The 17181-nt window shown below is 41.1% G+C and overlaps 1 protein-coding gene across 2 annotated transcripts; it reads left to right on the top strand.

Annotated features, from left to right (window-relative positions):
* Nucleotides 1-5751: 5751 nt before the first annotated feature.
* LOC123030769 lies at nt 5752-15596 on the top strand. Of its 2 annotated transcripts, XM_044444946.1 has the most exons (7): nt 5752-5825; nt 7301-7708; nt 9433-9837; nt 10918-10966; nt 11347-11450; nt 13450-13505; nt 14698-15596. In XM_044444946.1, the coding sequence occupies exons 1-7, from the start codon at nt 5768-5770 to the stop codon at nt 14929-14931; spliced, it is 1314 nt and encodes a 437-aa protein (XP_044300881.1). In that variant the 5' UTR covers nt 5752-5767; the 3' UTR covers nt 14932-15596. The 2 variants fall into 2 exon arrangements, with proteins under 2 accessions (XP_044300881.1, XP_044300889.1); XM_044444954.1 differs by lacking the exon at nt 13450-13505 and having other exon boundaries at nt 14698-14774.
* The last annotated feature ends 1585 nt before the right edge of the window (nt 15597-17181 follow it).

The raw sequence follows: 17181 nt of genomic DNA, 5'->3' as shown, positions 1-17181 counted from the left end.
AGAGTGAGAGCCCACATATTAAATGAATGTGGTGTGTGTTCCTTGAATTACGTTGCTCTGGGCAGCCACATATTACACTCATGGCACAGTGCAGCCTTCCCCATCCTGGTGTCCCCCCAGTTGCTTTGGGCTATAACTCCATCATTCCTGACCATTGCCCAAGTTGGCTTGGGCTTTAAAGAGCTGAAGTCCAGAGCATCTGGAAGGCTGAAGATGCTTGGTGTAGCATGTAGCTGAAAGTTATCTATCTATTTATGCTAATGTAAGTGTAAACAATGACAACAACATGGCTTTTTTCAATGACTTCTGGTAACTGGAGTTTCACGGAAGTGCTGGGATATTAGAGAGCCCAACAGTCTAGCAATGATGCCCAATTGTGCCTTCTGGAAATTTCCCTGGCATTGTTAACTCAAACAATGAGTCAGAACTTCAGACATTAAAATTATGCAATAGGCTTGCAAACCAGAAGTTCTTCAAATATGACATTTGTGTAAGTGTTGCCTTTTGTTCCTGAACTTTGACTAGATTGCTGATTAATTTTTCAAGCTTTTCTCCAAGCACCCAAACCAAAAATTCTCTACTTGTTATGTTTAAGGCATATCTGCTCAGGAGAACCTTATGTGGCAGCGGTGATCACAGGTTCAACCTGTGTCCCTGGCTCATTTCATTTTATATGCCTATGCCTTCTTCCAGCATAACAGGGATTGTTGCCATAATGGGATGTAATGGGAGGAAGGAGAAGAACAAGTAAGAATTCAGATTCACGGCAATGTCTCAGACAGGATGAGAAAGACCTTCTGTGCCCTATGCCTAACACTAAGATTGCTGTGGTTACAATTGCTAAGCCAGACTATCCAGCTAGACAAACAAAAACCATTTTACTATGGTGAGCATCAAATGGTTGTTCCTTGCAGAGGCACTTTTAACTATACAGTATTTTAGGAAGAATCTGTGCAGAGTAAATGTAGCATCTCTTCTTCATTTTTTTCTGTTGCTATACATGCTTGATAATAATGTAGACAAATACAATGATGGTTTTAATGACCTATACATAACTACAAGATTTCAGAATAAAGATAATAAATTTGAACTCCATTATGCTCGGTTAATAGTGCCTTCCTGGGCAGGCTGAATGTGGGTGCTTTTATCACACACTCATTCCTAGAATTTTACAGGGGGTTCAGGTGTTGCCATTGTCTGTTTGCAACCCTGCTGTGTTTTCCCACCTGCCTCCTGTCACCAGAAAATTCCAAAAAGGGAAAGCAGAAAGGTTGCACAACTTTTTGTTGCACCCTGAGTTTTGTTAAGTTCTGATTTGGAAAGAACCTGAGTTGTATTTAGAACCATGGCCGTGGCCCTTTGTGGACAACACCACAACCTGTACATGCACCTAGAGCAAATTTCTAGTCTCTGTTCAACAATTATGTTTATACTTTAAAATTATCTCAAACACAATTTCTTCTCAGATGCTTAAGATAATGAGTTACATAATGGAGATGGGCATCTTGTCACCTGGTTGACATAACTATTTTCTGACAGCCTGGCCTTCCTTACACTAGTGTTCGAAATTGGGGGATGCCTGGGTGTCAGGGTCTTTGGGTTGGTAATTATCATTCCAACAGGAAAAGTATCAGATATCCTACATTGCTTGAAAATCCAAAGGCAGCACACTTTAAAAAAAAAGACGAACAAGGAGCCTAATCTGTAATTTAATTGGACCCAATCTAGTCTAATCACCTTTTCCAAAGCTTGTCTTTATTAATTTGGGGAAGTGTTCAGTGCTAGAGAATGGAATAGTAAATGCTCTGTCCAATACTCTAACCAGTCACATGATAGTTCCTGTCTCCTTTGCCATCCAAATTTCTCAAGTCTCATGCTTTTAAACAGCAGGATGACCACTGAAATTCTAGCAAAAAAACATGCAGCAATTTCAGGCTGCGCCGCACAGCTGATCAGCTTGGCACTCCTCTTGCCACCTTCACAGCCATTGGAAGTAAATGATCGGTGTTGGCTTAAGACACCTGGCCACTCAGAGCTTGCAACTTCGTAGCCCAGGTCACAGTGCCCCTGGAATGAGGGCGCCAGAGACTAATGGCTGCAGAATGGAAATATGGGAACTATTGAAGGCAACAGGAAAAGGGGACGGCAGAGGTTGAGGTGGCTGGATGGGGTCGCTGGAGCAGTGGGTGTGGGGTTGGGTGGACTCCAGGGGATGATGGAAGACAGGACAGCCTGGAGAATGTTGTCCAAGGGATTGTGAAGACTCAGACACAACTTTGCGACTAAACAGCAACAAATTTTGAAAACCATTTAAAAAACAAAGCTGGATTTTCCCCCTCCAGTCCTCATCAAGGAACAAATCTGATTGTGCCGTAAAGGTGCTAACTTTTCCTGGCTGGCCTACTTGTTGCCTTAAATTCCTGCCTATAATGCCAATCACTGAGTGCCATTTTCCTGGGAAAAAGATAAAGTACCAAGAATTTACAATGCAAATGTAAATCTGTGCCTGCAACGCAGCTATTGAAGACACAAGTGTCCTGGAACAGGAAAGAGATGACAACTCGCCGCAGAATCGGAACTGTGTACCAGAACCCTGGTGACAATCCACCACTCAGCTGCAAGGCTACTGCCAGAAAGTAAAGGACCTACCCAGTGCCCATTGAGGCACAACTTATTTGTGCCATGAGCCACAACTAAAGCACCCCAAGCGGCTTGGGACACATGTAAATACTGCTAGTATATGTCCTGGCACAGGTACATGCAGGATTAGCAGAGCTGTGGCATGCTTATTTTAGAGAGGGAGAAAATAATCTGGTTTGCATTTTAATTCAAAGTTGATTTGACACTTCTGAGTCAAGATACAAACCAAAATTCATCCTTCAAAAGGCATGCTCCTTTGAACTTTGTAATGGAATTTTCCAATTGGAAATGCATTAAAATGTGTATATTAGAGGAAGTGTACACAAAAACATACATATTTATGAATGCATTACATTAAGAAAACTACTTGCAAAAAATGTGTATATTAGGCAAAAATGCAAGTATTAGGAAAATGCATACGAAGTATCTTTTAACATGTTAATACCAATGTTTTTTAAAGAAACACTCAAAGTTTGAAATAAATTTATACTAAAAGTGGAAAAATCCTTATAATTCAAGATAAACCAAGCACTAAACTTACTACTGGAAAAATAGGAAACCAGCACTAACCAATTTGTCTAACCCTAGTTCCAATATTTAAATTAAACAGGAGTCATATACATAGGCTGCATCATTTGCCCATGGTACTATCTAAGTAAGTACTCGTAGGATCACCAGCTCTTCACTTAAATCTCCTGGTAAGAAAAGTAGTGTTGCATAGTGGTTAGAGTGTTGGCCTGGGACTCAGGAGATCTGGGTTCTAGGAAGCTCACTGAGTGACTTTGGGCCAGTCACTTACTCTCAGCCTAATCTTCCTGCACTTTTTTTCTGCAGTCCCATTATCTGCTCCCCTCCCTCACCTAACAGGGCTGCAGTTCTCCAGGTGTATCACACAGCACAGGGCAGGATGGTAGGACTGCAGAGAGCGGGTACCACTGCAGTCTTTTGCCCCATTTCACCTGGAGACGGTGGGAGCCTGCAATAAAAGATGACATCCCCATATATAGCTCAGCAACTGCCATGTGAGATGTTCCACATGCCCATGTGCCATTTGCATGCCTTTGTCAAAGAGACAAGAGGTGGCAGCTCCTCACACAGAGTAATCCTGTTTGTGTTCACTCAGAAGTAAACGCCACTTTGTTCAAGAGAGCTTGTTCTTAGGTACATCTGGAGCATCAAAGATTTAACTTTTAGAATAGACTTTCCTATCCTTGGGCCCCCAACATCTCTGTCCACAGGCCATGCTTGCTGGAAATGGAAGAAGAAAATGTCAAAGCAGCACTGCAGTTGAACATTAAGAAAACAAAAATCATCACTAAGAAGTGTTACACGACTTTAATATCAACAGTGAAGAAATTGGAATTGTAACCAATTTTGCATACTCCCAGAGCAATTGAGAATCAAAAAGCAAAAAGAACAGCCCCCGCTCACAGTTTCACAATCTAAAAAGCCATGACACAAAAGGAAAAAAAAATGATGGGGAGGGGAGATTAAAAAATTTAAAAGACTGTCAGCAGGAAAGATAAATGTCTCTTTATTCCCTTTCATTGCCCACTTCGCCTTCTCCTGTCTCTCCTGCTCCTCCTTTCCCACAGGGAATTTGAAGCTTTGTCATGTTGTAGAACCTGGTCCTTCCACTGAATGCGGCGGCTGAAATGGATGGCCAAGGACCACCTGGGACCGCTACTCCACGGGGAGTCTGATCACAGAGGCTCATTTCCTTGTTGCACCATCAGCACTCTACAAAAATAGGTCAACTCAGCTGCAAGACTTTGTTGCGGTTTATCCTCCCCTCACTCTTGGCAACATCATCGCTAAGCTGTGACTCCTACTCATCACACGCTCTGGAGCAAAACTATGCTTGCTTCCTCCGCTTAGAGAGTTTGCAGATTCTGCTACTGGCACTTTTACATATTGGTATTTTTTTCTTGATTGCAAAATAGCAAATGAAAAAGCTGCTTAGATGGTCTGCATTCTAGGCAGAGCTTGAATCTAACCAGCAGCAAAGCAGCTAGCACAACACTCTCTCGGAAGGTTTTCTTAAATATAATATGCTGCCAACAGTTGAGGGCATGACATCAACCCTCATGTTTTCTTAGTGATTCGTTTTGCATTTGGTGTCAACCTGAGAGAGAATCCTTTCGATGGCTGCTTCCAAGCTGCAGAACAACCTCCCAAGGGAGAATCGGTTGGATCCCTCAATGACGTCCCTCCACCCACAGGGAACGGCTGCTTTATTTAAGAAAGGCTTTAACCTGTAAGTGTATCCAATGGGTTTGGCGCTGCTTTAAATAGCTCTTTCTCTAACTGTTCTGTTGTTATGCAATATTCAGACACAGTCCTATGGGTTCTGCCCTCTATAATCATATGGCCCTGACCTTGAAGACTTATGAGCCTCCTGTGCAGAGTGGGAGGAGTGGTGGAAGCAATCTTCACCTCTTATCTGGCCTCTCCAGTCTTCTCTCCCTGCCCATCAAACCACCTCCTTCTCCAAGGCTGAGTTCCTAAGCTCAGCCAGCAAAGTCCTTTCCACATCAGCAGGAAGGGAAGGGAGCAGAGACAAGCATTGTCTCCAGCCTTGCATCTGGGAATCCAAGAGAGCCAAAAATACCTGCACCGTCCCAGGATCCATGGACACAGAATGGCTCCCACCATTGGTCCTAGAAGCTGCCTTGAGTGCTATTTTTGGTAGAAGGGCAGGTACAAATAAAATGAATTAATGCGTAAGACTAATCAAAATAAATGGCATCTCTTGGAAGGGAGTGCCTCTAAAGGATGAGCTCTATTGCTGCAACTCTTACATTCCAGCACCAGATACCATGCATGCCCACAGGCACTGCATGGTCTGAGCCTGCTGGAATGGGATGTTGCAACAAGTGGAGAAAGGCTTTATCAGTCATTTTTCAGCCCAGTGCCTTGTCTCTCGGGGCACATCTGGACAGTGGCTGCCCACAATCCTATGTAGGCAAGTCAAAAACACTAAAAAAGGGCATATTTGGAGACTCTTCCAACAGCTCCAAACCAACAGTGCTGATCTGCAACAAAAAAGCCACAGACAATGACAAAGGGAATTTGTTTCCTTCCCACAAGGGCAAATTCACCCATGCACTGTTCTACAATCTAAGCAATGTTCAGTTACAAGATGGAAGGATTTTCAGCTCCTCTGCTAATGCTGATGCTAACAGGTATGGCACAAAGAGATGTCCTTCCATGGTCATCAATATGGAACACATTAGCACGGTGTTCGATTAAATGATGTACTGAGACTTGGCTTCTTTATTTACGCACTGTAGTTAATGCAGTTTTCTTCCTTACTGAAGCAAAAGGCACATTTTGTGGGTGTTTTTTTTTTCTTAAGGGAACAAGGTTCCCAGTCATTTACACTTATAAGGCTGCAATTCTGTACACAGTACAGTTATCCTGTACATATCTACTCAGAGGAAAGTCCTTTTTATTTTAATGGGCAACTGAACTGTGTACAGGATAGGAGCCCTATATTGAGTGTGGGGGTCAAACTGAATGATCTCTTGGGATCCTTTCCAAACCTGTGATTGTAGAAGAAGGTTTGCTTAACTACTTGGGTTGATGTGTCTTAGGCTACCCCTTGGCTTGGGAAATGCACTGATGGTTATCAGTAGATATTCCTTTAATTGGAGAGCATAACTGAGAGTCAGAGAGTTTAGTTAGGTCTGTAAATATCTTATGGAGCTGACTGCTCACCTAAAAAACCTGAAGATTTCTTGGAGTGTTTGTTGCAGTGCTAAGCTGTAGCCTTCCTCTATGCTAAATGTGTGCATGTGTAAACAGACAAAATTACCACAGTATGCCAAATTCTGCCCCCACCCCACCCCTCGAGGCAGGGATCTGAATCTTTTCTTTCTGTTATTTATCATTCTATGTACCAAATCTGGTGGCAAGTGGCTACATAGCACAATGCCCTTCTGTCTGTCTGTCCATCCTGCCTTCCCTCTCTCCTTCCCTCTCTCCCTTTCAGGGCTAGATGTAGTTTCTTCTCATTTTCTAATGGGAAGCAAAAGAGATCTCTACTCATAATTGACAAACATTGAACAATGAGGTGTGTCTGAATTGCAGCTTTCTGCACTAGAAGGCTCTACCAGAAAATCAAGACAGAAGGATCCCTGCGGACACTGCTACTGCCATAGGCACTGTGCAGCCCACGTCAGTCCTGAGTTGCAGTCAGCAGTGAGATCTTAGCTCAAAGTGCATGCTTTGCATCCAGGTCATGGCACGTTCAAGTCCTCAGCATCTCCAGGTAGGGCCAGGAAAGAATCCTGCCTGAAATGCAGAGAAGCCACTGCCAGTCAGTGTTGACAATACTAAGCCAAATGAAGCAATGATCTGACCTAGGATAAGGCAGTGTCCTCAGTTCCTAGAGACCAACATGTGTGATGATTATATGGAATAGATGTACATTTGATGTTCATTCATCCCCACCCCAATCATATTCTACAGATGTTTATCCTCCCCCATGTCATGCCAAATGTAAATTCAATATTCTAGTCTGGAGAAAGTTTTGAGCCTCGTGGTTTCAACTCATCCTGTGTCCAAAGATTTGGAGACTCCCTTCAACTGAATGGTTATAATCATTTTGTTTAGTAAATATATGTAATTGCATTTATTCTTACTGTTCTTGTTCTAGGTCATTTTACACTCAGTAAGGCTTACACACCTCCGATATCGGAACCTTTTTTTCTTGCAAGGCCAAGCAATGCAAGGAGTCCAGAAGAAGTGCAGGTAGAGAAAGGAATGTCCCTAAAAATAACAACTTTCTGTGAGCATAAATATTTCCAAGGAGATAAGATCTGGTGCAGAGAAAAACACCTGAAAGAATGTGACCTGAAAGGACCACTAAGCCACTCCAGATCAGGATGGAGGTACCTAACTGCTCAGCCAAACCAAAAAATCTTGCTACAGCATTCAACAAATGGCTGCGTTTCTTTGCTCATGACAAATCTCCAAGTTGAGGATTCAGGGATATACTGGTTCGGGCTTCTTGAAGGTCTGGAGATTGTCTCTTCAAACAAAATCAAAGTGGTGGTCCATGAAGGTCAGTACTTGAGGGCGGCTAGCTTGGAGTGTTCCATACACAAAAGCTAAGTCTCAAGGCAACAAAATCAAGTCTCATTGAGATGTGGCATTTACATTGATTCTATATTTGCTATCCTCTTCGTTGCAGATAAATAATGGAAAAGTACAGGATGAAGTTGCTTGTGTGAGGGCTTCTGCAGAACATCCAGTGGTGGATACACAGCTGGGTGCACCTTCAGTCTTATGTGGTTCCAAGTCAGTTTAGCTATATATGCAATTCTTCCTAGACTGAGTTATATCTATGAATCAGAAACTTTTCTTCTTTTGTTTGTCTTGGTAACAGCAAGAATTTTTGGATATGTTCACCTATGCACTTGAGCTCAGGCTTAGAAGTAATTACCTTCTCAGAGTAATGCACAGTCCACACATGAGTTCTTCCTAGGCAATTTTCATTACCACTTTAGCAGGATTCTTTGCTAAGAGATCCCTCACCCTCCACTTCTACAGAATTACATGGGCTGTTCCATGGGAACAAAATTACCACTAAACCAGTTTACAGCTCCAACCTCAAAATGTTTATATCCCTTGCTAAGAAAAGGAGCAGACCATGAACATAGCAATAATAGCTGCCAGCTTGGAAGGCTTTGAAAGGGGCTTAAACAAATCCATAGAGCATACAGTTATTGACAGCTTTGTTTTAGTGGTAACTACTAGTCACCATAGCTATATAGTACCTCTCGTACCAGAGGCAATATGCCTTTCAGAACAAATTACCAGGCAATATGAGCAGAAGGAGTTGCACTCACTTCTTAGATAGAATCATAGAACAGTAGGGCTGGAAGGGGCCAAGTAGGCCATCGGGTCCAACCCCCTGCTGGTGCAGTACACCAAATTACCCCCCCCCCCCCCCAGATGACTGCCCAGTTTCATTCTGAATGCCTCCAGTGTCGAAGAGTTCAAGGCCTCCCTGAGCAACTGGTTCCACTGTCGTACTGCTCTGGCAGTTAGGACATTTTTCCTAATATCTGTGGTTACTGGTAGACATCTCACTGGGAATAGAAAGCTGGAATAAAGAGGTCTTTAGTCTGGTCCAGCACAGCTCTTCTGAAGTTCATATGCTTTGCATAAGATGTGGTATCTCCAAGTTCCAATTTAGCTTTTCATGACTATGTATTTTTCATTCTGCTCACTGGAGTGGAAGGGTTCATAGTTCAGTAGCAGAATATATTTTACATCCAAATGTCCCAAGTTTGAAACCTCAGCTTCTCCAGGTAGCAATGCAGAGAAAGACTTAACCAGATAACTGAGGTACATGGAGCAGTAATCTGACATACAGACCTTTCTATGTTAAGGTTTTTGTACTAGTTTACAGAGGCACATGAAACTTAGGCCTATGATATTTAACAGATTGCCTGATCTCCTACTGACCTGCCCAGGTGCTGTGCTCAACCTCCTAATGGCCCTGAAGATTTTGGAAGTTTAGCCCATCACAGCTTGGAAAACGGCTTTTAGTATGGTAGTGCCCACTTTCTGGAACTTCCTTCTATTACAAATTAGACAGGTTCTGGATGGTGCCTACTGAAAACATACCTTTTTTCATCAAGTATTCACAGAAAGATCATCATGTCTGCCATGAGTTGTTTCATCACTTAGAAATCTCTTAAATGTAAGTATTCATCAATATTGTAAAATCAAATAAAAGTTCAAAATGATTTGATTGAACTTATTTTGTGATTCTCTTAGGTCATATTGTACCAAGCAGGACTGTCTCACCTCCAACATCTAGCATTCCTTACTTCAAATCTAGCAAGCAAGAAAATATTGAAGAAGTAATGAAGGTGGAAGGAGAGTCCCTCAGCATAGAGGGCTTCTGTTCCCAACAATATATACAAGCAAAGAAAGTCTGGTGCAAAAGCGAACTGCTCAAAGAATGCAACCTAGAAGATAATCTAAGTTTCTCAGGACCACAATGGAGGTTACTAACTACTGAATCAAACCAAAGAGTCATACTAAAGAATTCAGAAAATGGCTGTATTTATTTCTTCATGCCAGCACTTCAAGTAGAAGATTCCGGGATATACTGGTTCGGTATTCTTGATGGCCTGCATATTACCCATTTAAGAAAAATCAAAGTAATCGTTCAAAATGGTGAGCATTTTTAAGTGGATATGTGTTCCATTGTGTGGATATTTTTCACATTCAAAAATATGAATGTGTTCAATATTCTGGTTACCTGAAGGAGCGCTTACATCCATATATGCCCAGCCGCCCCCTGAGATCGGTGGGAGAGGCCCTTCTCCGGGAACCCTCCGTGAAAGAAATTAGGAGGGTGGGTACTCGGAGGAGGGCTTTCTCAGCGGTGGCGCCTAAGTTATGGAATGCGCTCCCCAGAGAGGTCCGCCTGGCGCCGTCGTTATTTGTTTTTCGGCGCCAGGCAAAGACCTTTTTATTTAAGCAGCATTTTAAATGTTAATATTATTGAATTTTATCTGGCCAGGGTGGCTTATTTTATATTGTATGTATTTTATTTTAATGTTTATATTTTTAATTATAATTATTTAACTAATTGTTGCAAGCCGCCCCAAGGCTTCGGCGAATGGGGCGGCATAAAAATGTTTTAATAAATAAATAAATAAATAAATAAATAAAAGAATCCCTGATATAACTCAAGATCAATCAATCTACACATGCAGAAAAATTGCATGGTACACCTTTCCTGAAACTAAACCACTTTAGTCTGCAAATGGTTGGGTTCATTTCTGGAAGAAAATGAAGGTATTTGCATGTCATTGTAGCATAGCATTTTCTCTAACTTTTCTATTTCCTTAAATGTCCAGGAAAGTTTATTTACCTGTGAAAGCATTCAGATATACTGTTCTCCCACCTGCTCACTGAAGTGGTACAGTAACCTGAGAGCATGTACAGATTCACCCTCAATTAGAGTTTTACAAGAAGGGTTTGCAATATACCACCAGGGAAACCTGCATTACTGGGATAGAAAAGCGGCAGCTGTTTAGTTAGACAGAAATAGTAACACTGCCAATTTTCCTAAAAGGGAGTTACAGAGCGTTCCAAAGTTCAGTAGCGAGGTTGCCGTTGCCTAACAGATTAATACATGATCTTGAAAATAAGAGACAAAATAGTCAAAATAGCTAGATCCAAAAACATCTGTGAAGCATAACAAAGCCAAAAGTCTTATTCTTTTCTTTGATATAATTTTACCTACAGGTCAGCAAAATAACAGCATTGTGACAGCCACCTGTGAAAATGAACAAAGGTACCAACATTAAATTTATCATTTGAAAACATCAAGATTAGAGGCTTGTGTCTGCAGCATCTTGCTGTAATGTAGTACAGTGCAGTCTAAATTATGTAAGAAAAGGTGCAGTTGTGACTTTTCCCATCTCAGAACATGAACTATCTCAGGGTACCCCTAAACCTATTAATGCCCTGAAATTCTTTCCCTCTAACCTGGTAGTCTCTATTTACTTTTTCAGTTATGCACTACTGTATGCTTCTAGCAATTTGCATGTTTCTAACTTTTAACCACAGCAAGGTAAAAATTAACTGTTGCAGCTACAAAAGGTATCCTTCCAAATTGACCAAGTACATGTTAGTGCCAAGGGTATGTTTAATTTACACTGTGGATTGTTTCAGAGTTTACCATGTTGTCTTGGTTCTGGGTTCCATTATGGTTGGCATAACAATTATTGCAGCCCTCGCTTGCATTGCTGCAATGATTATCAAGAGGAAAACTAGAGGTATGTTTTGAGTTTCTTTTGACTTCATGTAGCTCAGCTGTTCTTTAAAGACATCGTCTTAATAGCACCTGATATAAATATTAATTAAATACTTAATATCATTTATACTTAATATTATTGAATATCACAACATCAGATACTCCAGGATGAAATTATGTGCACAGTTACAAGATATTTTGCATTTCTTTTTCAATATTTTAATTTCAAAACAAAGGTTGAAAAAACTTCTGTGACCCAAAGGCCGTTGTGGGGCTTTGACTGAGGGATGTTCTTGCACATTTACTGACCACAGCCACTTCATTCCCTCTGTTAGTAAAAATGGTGTTCAGGGTCTGAACCAAGAGAAAATAAGGCCTGGAAGAAGTCTGTGCAGCTGGGGAGATCTTTCCCTCTCTCAATGAAAGGGTACCTGCTTTGCATGCAGAAGATCTTTGATCCCTGAGATCTTTAGGTAGGGCAGTTAACATTCCTATATCAATCCCTGGAGACCTGCTGCCTGTCAAATGTTGACAAATACATACTGGGCTAGATAGGCTAATCGTCTGCCTTAGTACAAGGCAGCTTCCTATGATCCTAAGGATGCAGCAAAATTCTGCCACTGGAAGGCAAGTGGCCACTCTCCTCCAGAAGTAGCAGGGCTGTTCCTTGTCCTTGTGCTGCTGGTAAATCTTGGCAACTACAAACAGGCAGTAGCAAAAGTCTCTGCCACTCTAGACTGGAGTTAGACAAATGCTTTGTTGTCTTTTAGTTTCTTCTAACCAGGGGCATGTAAGCAGGGAGCAAATGGGACTTGACTGCCCTTTCAGGCACTCATCCTATAAGCCAGGGGTCTCAAACACAACTTACCTGGGGGCCGCTGGAAGTAGAGTCTGGCTGAGGCTGGGCCGCATCAAGTATTCCACCACCACGGTGGTGGTGGTGGGCCGCTCATCCTGCGGCCGGCCTGGGCGCCGCCGGCGCTTTGAAGGCCGCAGGGCCCCTCCCCCGTGCCCCGCCCGTCCCGGCAATTGGCCCGTGGGCCGCAAGTTTGAGACCCCTGCTATAAGCCCTATTTCATCATTTACATTTTGAGGGGACACTCTTCTGCCCGCATCTTAACAAGATGGAGAGCAAAGCAAAATTAGTTGTACCTTCCCACAGTTAATCTTCCTTGCATCAGTGACTGTCCCTTGCAACCTCAAGGCACACAGGAGAAAGGGCAATTGACATCTGGTGACTTGGGCCTCAAGTCTAGCATTGATTCACCATAAAAGCATTCCCCTACAGCACTGTAAAGGTACAGGAGAAAGGGAACTGGAAGATGCAAACTGAATGGCACATGCCCTCTGAATGGGCATCTTGCCATAGCCTCTTTGTTTGAGCTACAGCAGATGGGATGCAGGACAGCAGGAAGATTTGCAGTAGCTCCTACATGCAGAGCATAGTAGGAAGGGCAGATTAAAAAGTAAGAAAGAGCTCTTCCTTGCAGTGCCTTTCTTCGCTCCTCCCCATGGATCCTTTCACAGGTTCCACTCAGGTATAATTCCCCCAGTCTTCCAATGCAGCTTCTCTATTATGATAGCACAGTAGCCTTTCTATATGTCCACATTATGCACTGAGGTATGCAACAACACACCTTGCTGAATGTGAGCACTTCAGAATCAGCCGCTTCTATATTTTTCATAATCAGGTTGACTTTCAACTTTCTTATAAAGTATATGTATATGTCAGGTTCTTAGATCTTTCAATTTTTAGCAAACTGTAAACAGTAACAGAACTGTTCTGCATAGTACACAGAGGCAAATTCAGATTTGCCAAATGAGTGTACGTTCAGAAAGGAACTACAGCTAAGTGCTAATGTTTTCACTGCATGCAAATTTTTAGGTGGAATGGTTAGTTAAAACCTTAACATGTGAACTATACACATACATACATACATACATATATACATATATACATACATATATATATATATATATATATATAGTTAAATACTAACACTGGACTCTCTTCTTGATAGCAACAGCTGACCTTAATTTCGGTGATAACCCAAACTGTAAAGTAATAACACTACAGGTAAGAATCCTTTGCAAATCAGGGGAAATTCTGTAGGCAGTAAAATCAAGATGGAAAATTATTTGTATTTGTGCTGTCAATTTCCACAGGCACATATATTCATATATACAGCTTTGTTAGATTCTCCAAATTAGCTCAAATTTTGCAATCACTACTGCAGATTCTAGAGCCTGTATTTGGACTAGAACTGCCACCTTTTCCAAAGGAAGAAAAAAATCCATTACTTATTTCCATGTTGTCACTTATTTTTCTGAAAATATCCAATTGCCTTTTGCTTAGAATTAAGTTACAAACAGAGCCCTTTTATTGTGAATGCTATATAATATAGAACTTTGAGACATTCACATTAGTGGGCTTAATGTAGACTACCAGGGTTTAATTCACAGCCTTTCACAATGCATCTAAAGTTGCCTTTCTCAAGCACTCTTATCATGTTTTCATTCACACCATTTTCAGTAACAGAGTTCTGTACATTTGTAGTGCTTTTTCCTTGTTTTATAGATTTGTGTTCAGCCTGTGGTAGAAATGGATTGCAACTCAACCAGTTTTGAAAGGCCCATAGGAGATTAAAGTAATTCTGGTTAGAATACTTTGCCTGGCATCTACGGTCCCTAGAAGGACACCTAGGGGCCAATACGTCTCCCCATGGCAGTAGTGAAAATTTCCATTGTCAGTACTCTGACAGCACAACACAGAAGGATGGGCCCAGCAGAGGATTTGATTCCATGGCACCGAAAAGATCCTCCTTCCCAGAACAAAATAAAATGTATGCTAGTCTAATCTATCGGTGTGCCTCCCAGGGTTGCCAAAAAAAGTTGAAAGCTGTGTCTCCTTTCTGTCCTGCCCAGTGGGGATTTGAATTTGGCTATTTCTCAGCTACTGACTCTTCCCACAGCTGCCCCCTTGGTCTCTCTCTCTCTTTCCAGCTAAAAGCTGTTGCTGGTTACTACCCTAAAGGTTTATTTATTGTAGCCATGTAACTGCTAGCCTATTATTTTAAACAAGCCCATCAACCTGAGAGTGTGAATTTATACATTTTTAAAAGATACAAATGTTAATATAAACGTAAATACAGAAACAAAATTCTTTATACATGCTAAAAATGGAAAATTGGCCATGGAAATCAAAAAGGTTGACTTTTTAAAAAACTGTTTCCAATAAAAATTATGCCCTTTTTCCTGTCAATGTTCAGATAAATGAAAGCAAAGCTGCCAACAAACCTGTGGACACAGAAATGAAACCAGTATATGCCATACTGAAGAAGCCTCAGTCAAGTATGGAAGATGTTACATATGTCAACATGAGGTTTCCACTAAGGTCAAATATCAAGCATTGTAATAAGCCACCTGATGCATTCTCCCCTTCAGTGTCTGTGAAATATGCAAATATCAGCTTTGAACCAAGTGTTCCACATGTTCAGGATTAAAGACAAACTAGCCTTACTTGGATGAATTCCAGGATTCTGCTTCTGAATGGAAAAACAAACTTATAAAAAGGCAAGACTTACCTTTCAATTCTAAGGCAAATAAATATACCAGGTATTGCATTAACTTCCAGCACTGTCAGTCTAATTTTGATATTATTAGCAAGCTATCCTAAAAGACTGCAACTCTCATGTGGTCCTCTGTGAGAACAGCCATGATCCAACAACTGCATGGAGAAACATCTGTTTGAACCAGGCTCTGCACAGCAAGACAGTGATTGATCAGACTGAACATCACAGGTATATTAAACAAATTGATATGCTTTTTCTTCTTTAAGACTCCAAGTTTGAAGCTCCTTCATGCTATGGAAGTTTTAAATTTTTCAACATAAATGTAGCTGTAGTATGTATGTATGAATGTAAAGCTCTTAGTATACAGAAATAATTTGTTCATGTAATTATCCAGCAGGGAACTGGTTTCCTTGGATGAGCACAGTTCATGGAAAATCCTAAGCTAATGCATTAACATAGCATTTAATCAGTATATATTTAATGTCAAACAAATAACAACCTTAGCATGGTAGGAACAGTCGGGCTTTTGTATACCTCACCCAAGCATTTTGCTGTTAAGGTCAGGTCCCACCAAAATTGTACCATTATCTGCATCACTGGGATAGCTTTGTGTGACTTGCTGCTGCTATGTCTTCTTTAACCTTCAATCCTAACAACTATTTGTAGGCCAAGCTTACAAGAAGCACATTTTTATTTTAAAATGGAGTAGTGATTTATGTTAGAATTTATTTAAATTAGAAAGGAATTAGAAAACATACAAAATGATTGGACTGCCTAATTTTTTTTTACTTCAAGACATTACTTTTTGTTCATTTTTATCTGGGCTAGTCCCCATAAAGACGAGAGAAATGGCTGGATGATTCACACCATGCTACCCTAAATTTACACTGCAGTTGGGAATTTCAAACAGTCTTTGCCTCCTGACTGAAGCTGTGGGACATTCTGCCCCATGTTATGAAACAGCTCATGAACCAAAAACCTTGATAGTTAAACAATGCACTTCATATGTATCAGTTTTCAAGTGTATTTAAATTCTTACAAAGTAGTTCTAGTTGCTATTTCCACTATTACAGCTGAATTGTAGCTGAATTTCCGCAGGATACCTGAAGAAACATTTCCTTCCTTATACGCCCTTATACCCCTTAAGATCTGTGGGAGAAGCCCTGCTCCGGGAACCCTAAGAAAGGTAAAAAGGTCATCAACGCAGAGTAGGGCCTTCTTCGCCGTGGCACCCAGACTCTGGAATGTACTTTCCAGAGAGGTATGCCTGGCGCCAAGCTTATACTCTTTTCGGCGCCAGGCCAAAATCTTTTTATTTAAACGTTATTTTAAAATTAATAATTTTTAACCTTAGTCACTCTTGTTTTGTGATTTATTGTTTTGTTCTGTTTTAATGTATTTATTAGAAATCGTTGTTTTAACTGTTCTTTTAAATAATGTAAGTCGTCCTGAGATTTTAGTATAATAGGACAGCATACAAAAGCTTTTAATAAATAAATAAATAGCTACGCAGCATCACACTGTGAGCTGCCCCCTTCTAGGACTGTATCTCAATAGGAAAGCAGATGCTTCACATGCAGAATCATCCCTGGCATCTCCACATTAGGACTAGGAGAAATCGTTGTCTGAAACCCTGCAGACTTGCTCTCCATTAGTTTAGATGAGTCTTCCTGAGCCTGGCGCCCTCTAACTGTTTTGGACTGCAATCGCAGCATTCCTGGCCATTGTCCATGCTGACTGGGGCTGCTGGGAACTGAAGTCCAAAACAACTGCAGGCACCAGGTTGGAAAGGGTGGTGAAGCCAGTGCTGAACTAGATGGGTCAACTGACTGATTTGATATAATGCAGCTTCTTACGTTCTTTTTAAAAAATCACTCTGAAAGGTAAACTAATTAGTAAAATTCATCTCAATACATTGACAAATGTTGAATTCACACTAGCAGCAGCAAATTATGGTTGAGGAAGATGGTAATTTTCATTACTATATCCTCAACTAGAGGCATTTTTATTTCCAACCCTGGGATTTACAGGAAGTGGAATCTGGACTGGAGATAAAAAAAATTCTTCTGGTTAAGGATAGTTATGAACAATTCTTTGGCAATTAAATAATCTTCATTTAGCCATGACTTGTCCAATTCATTTTAATAGATCTACTCTAACTATGCTAAGTTTGAATCTAAC

The sequence above is a fragment of the Varanus komodoensis genome, unplaced genomic scaffold, assembly GCF_004798865.1.
Source record: "Varanus komodoensis strain SLA01 unplaced genomic scaffold, ASM479886v1 scaffold1, whole genome shotgun sequence".
NCBI lineage: Eukaryota > Metazoa > Chordata > Lepidosauria > Squamata > Varanidae > Varanus > Varanus komodoensis.
Note: the sequence above shows the minus strand (reverse complement) of the source record. Positions and strands in the feature narration are given on the sequence as shown.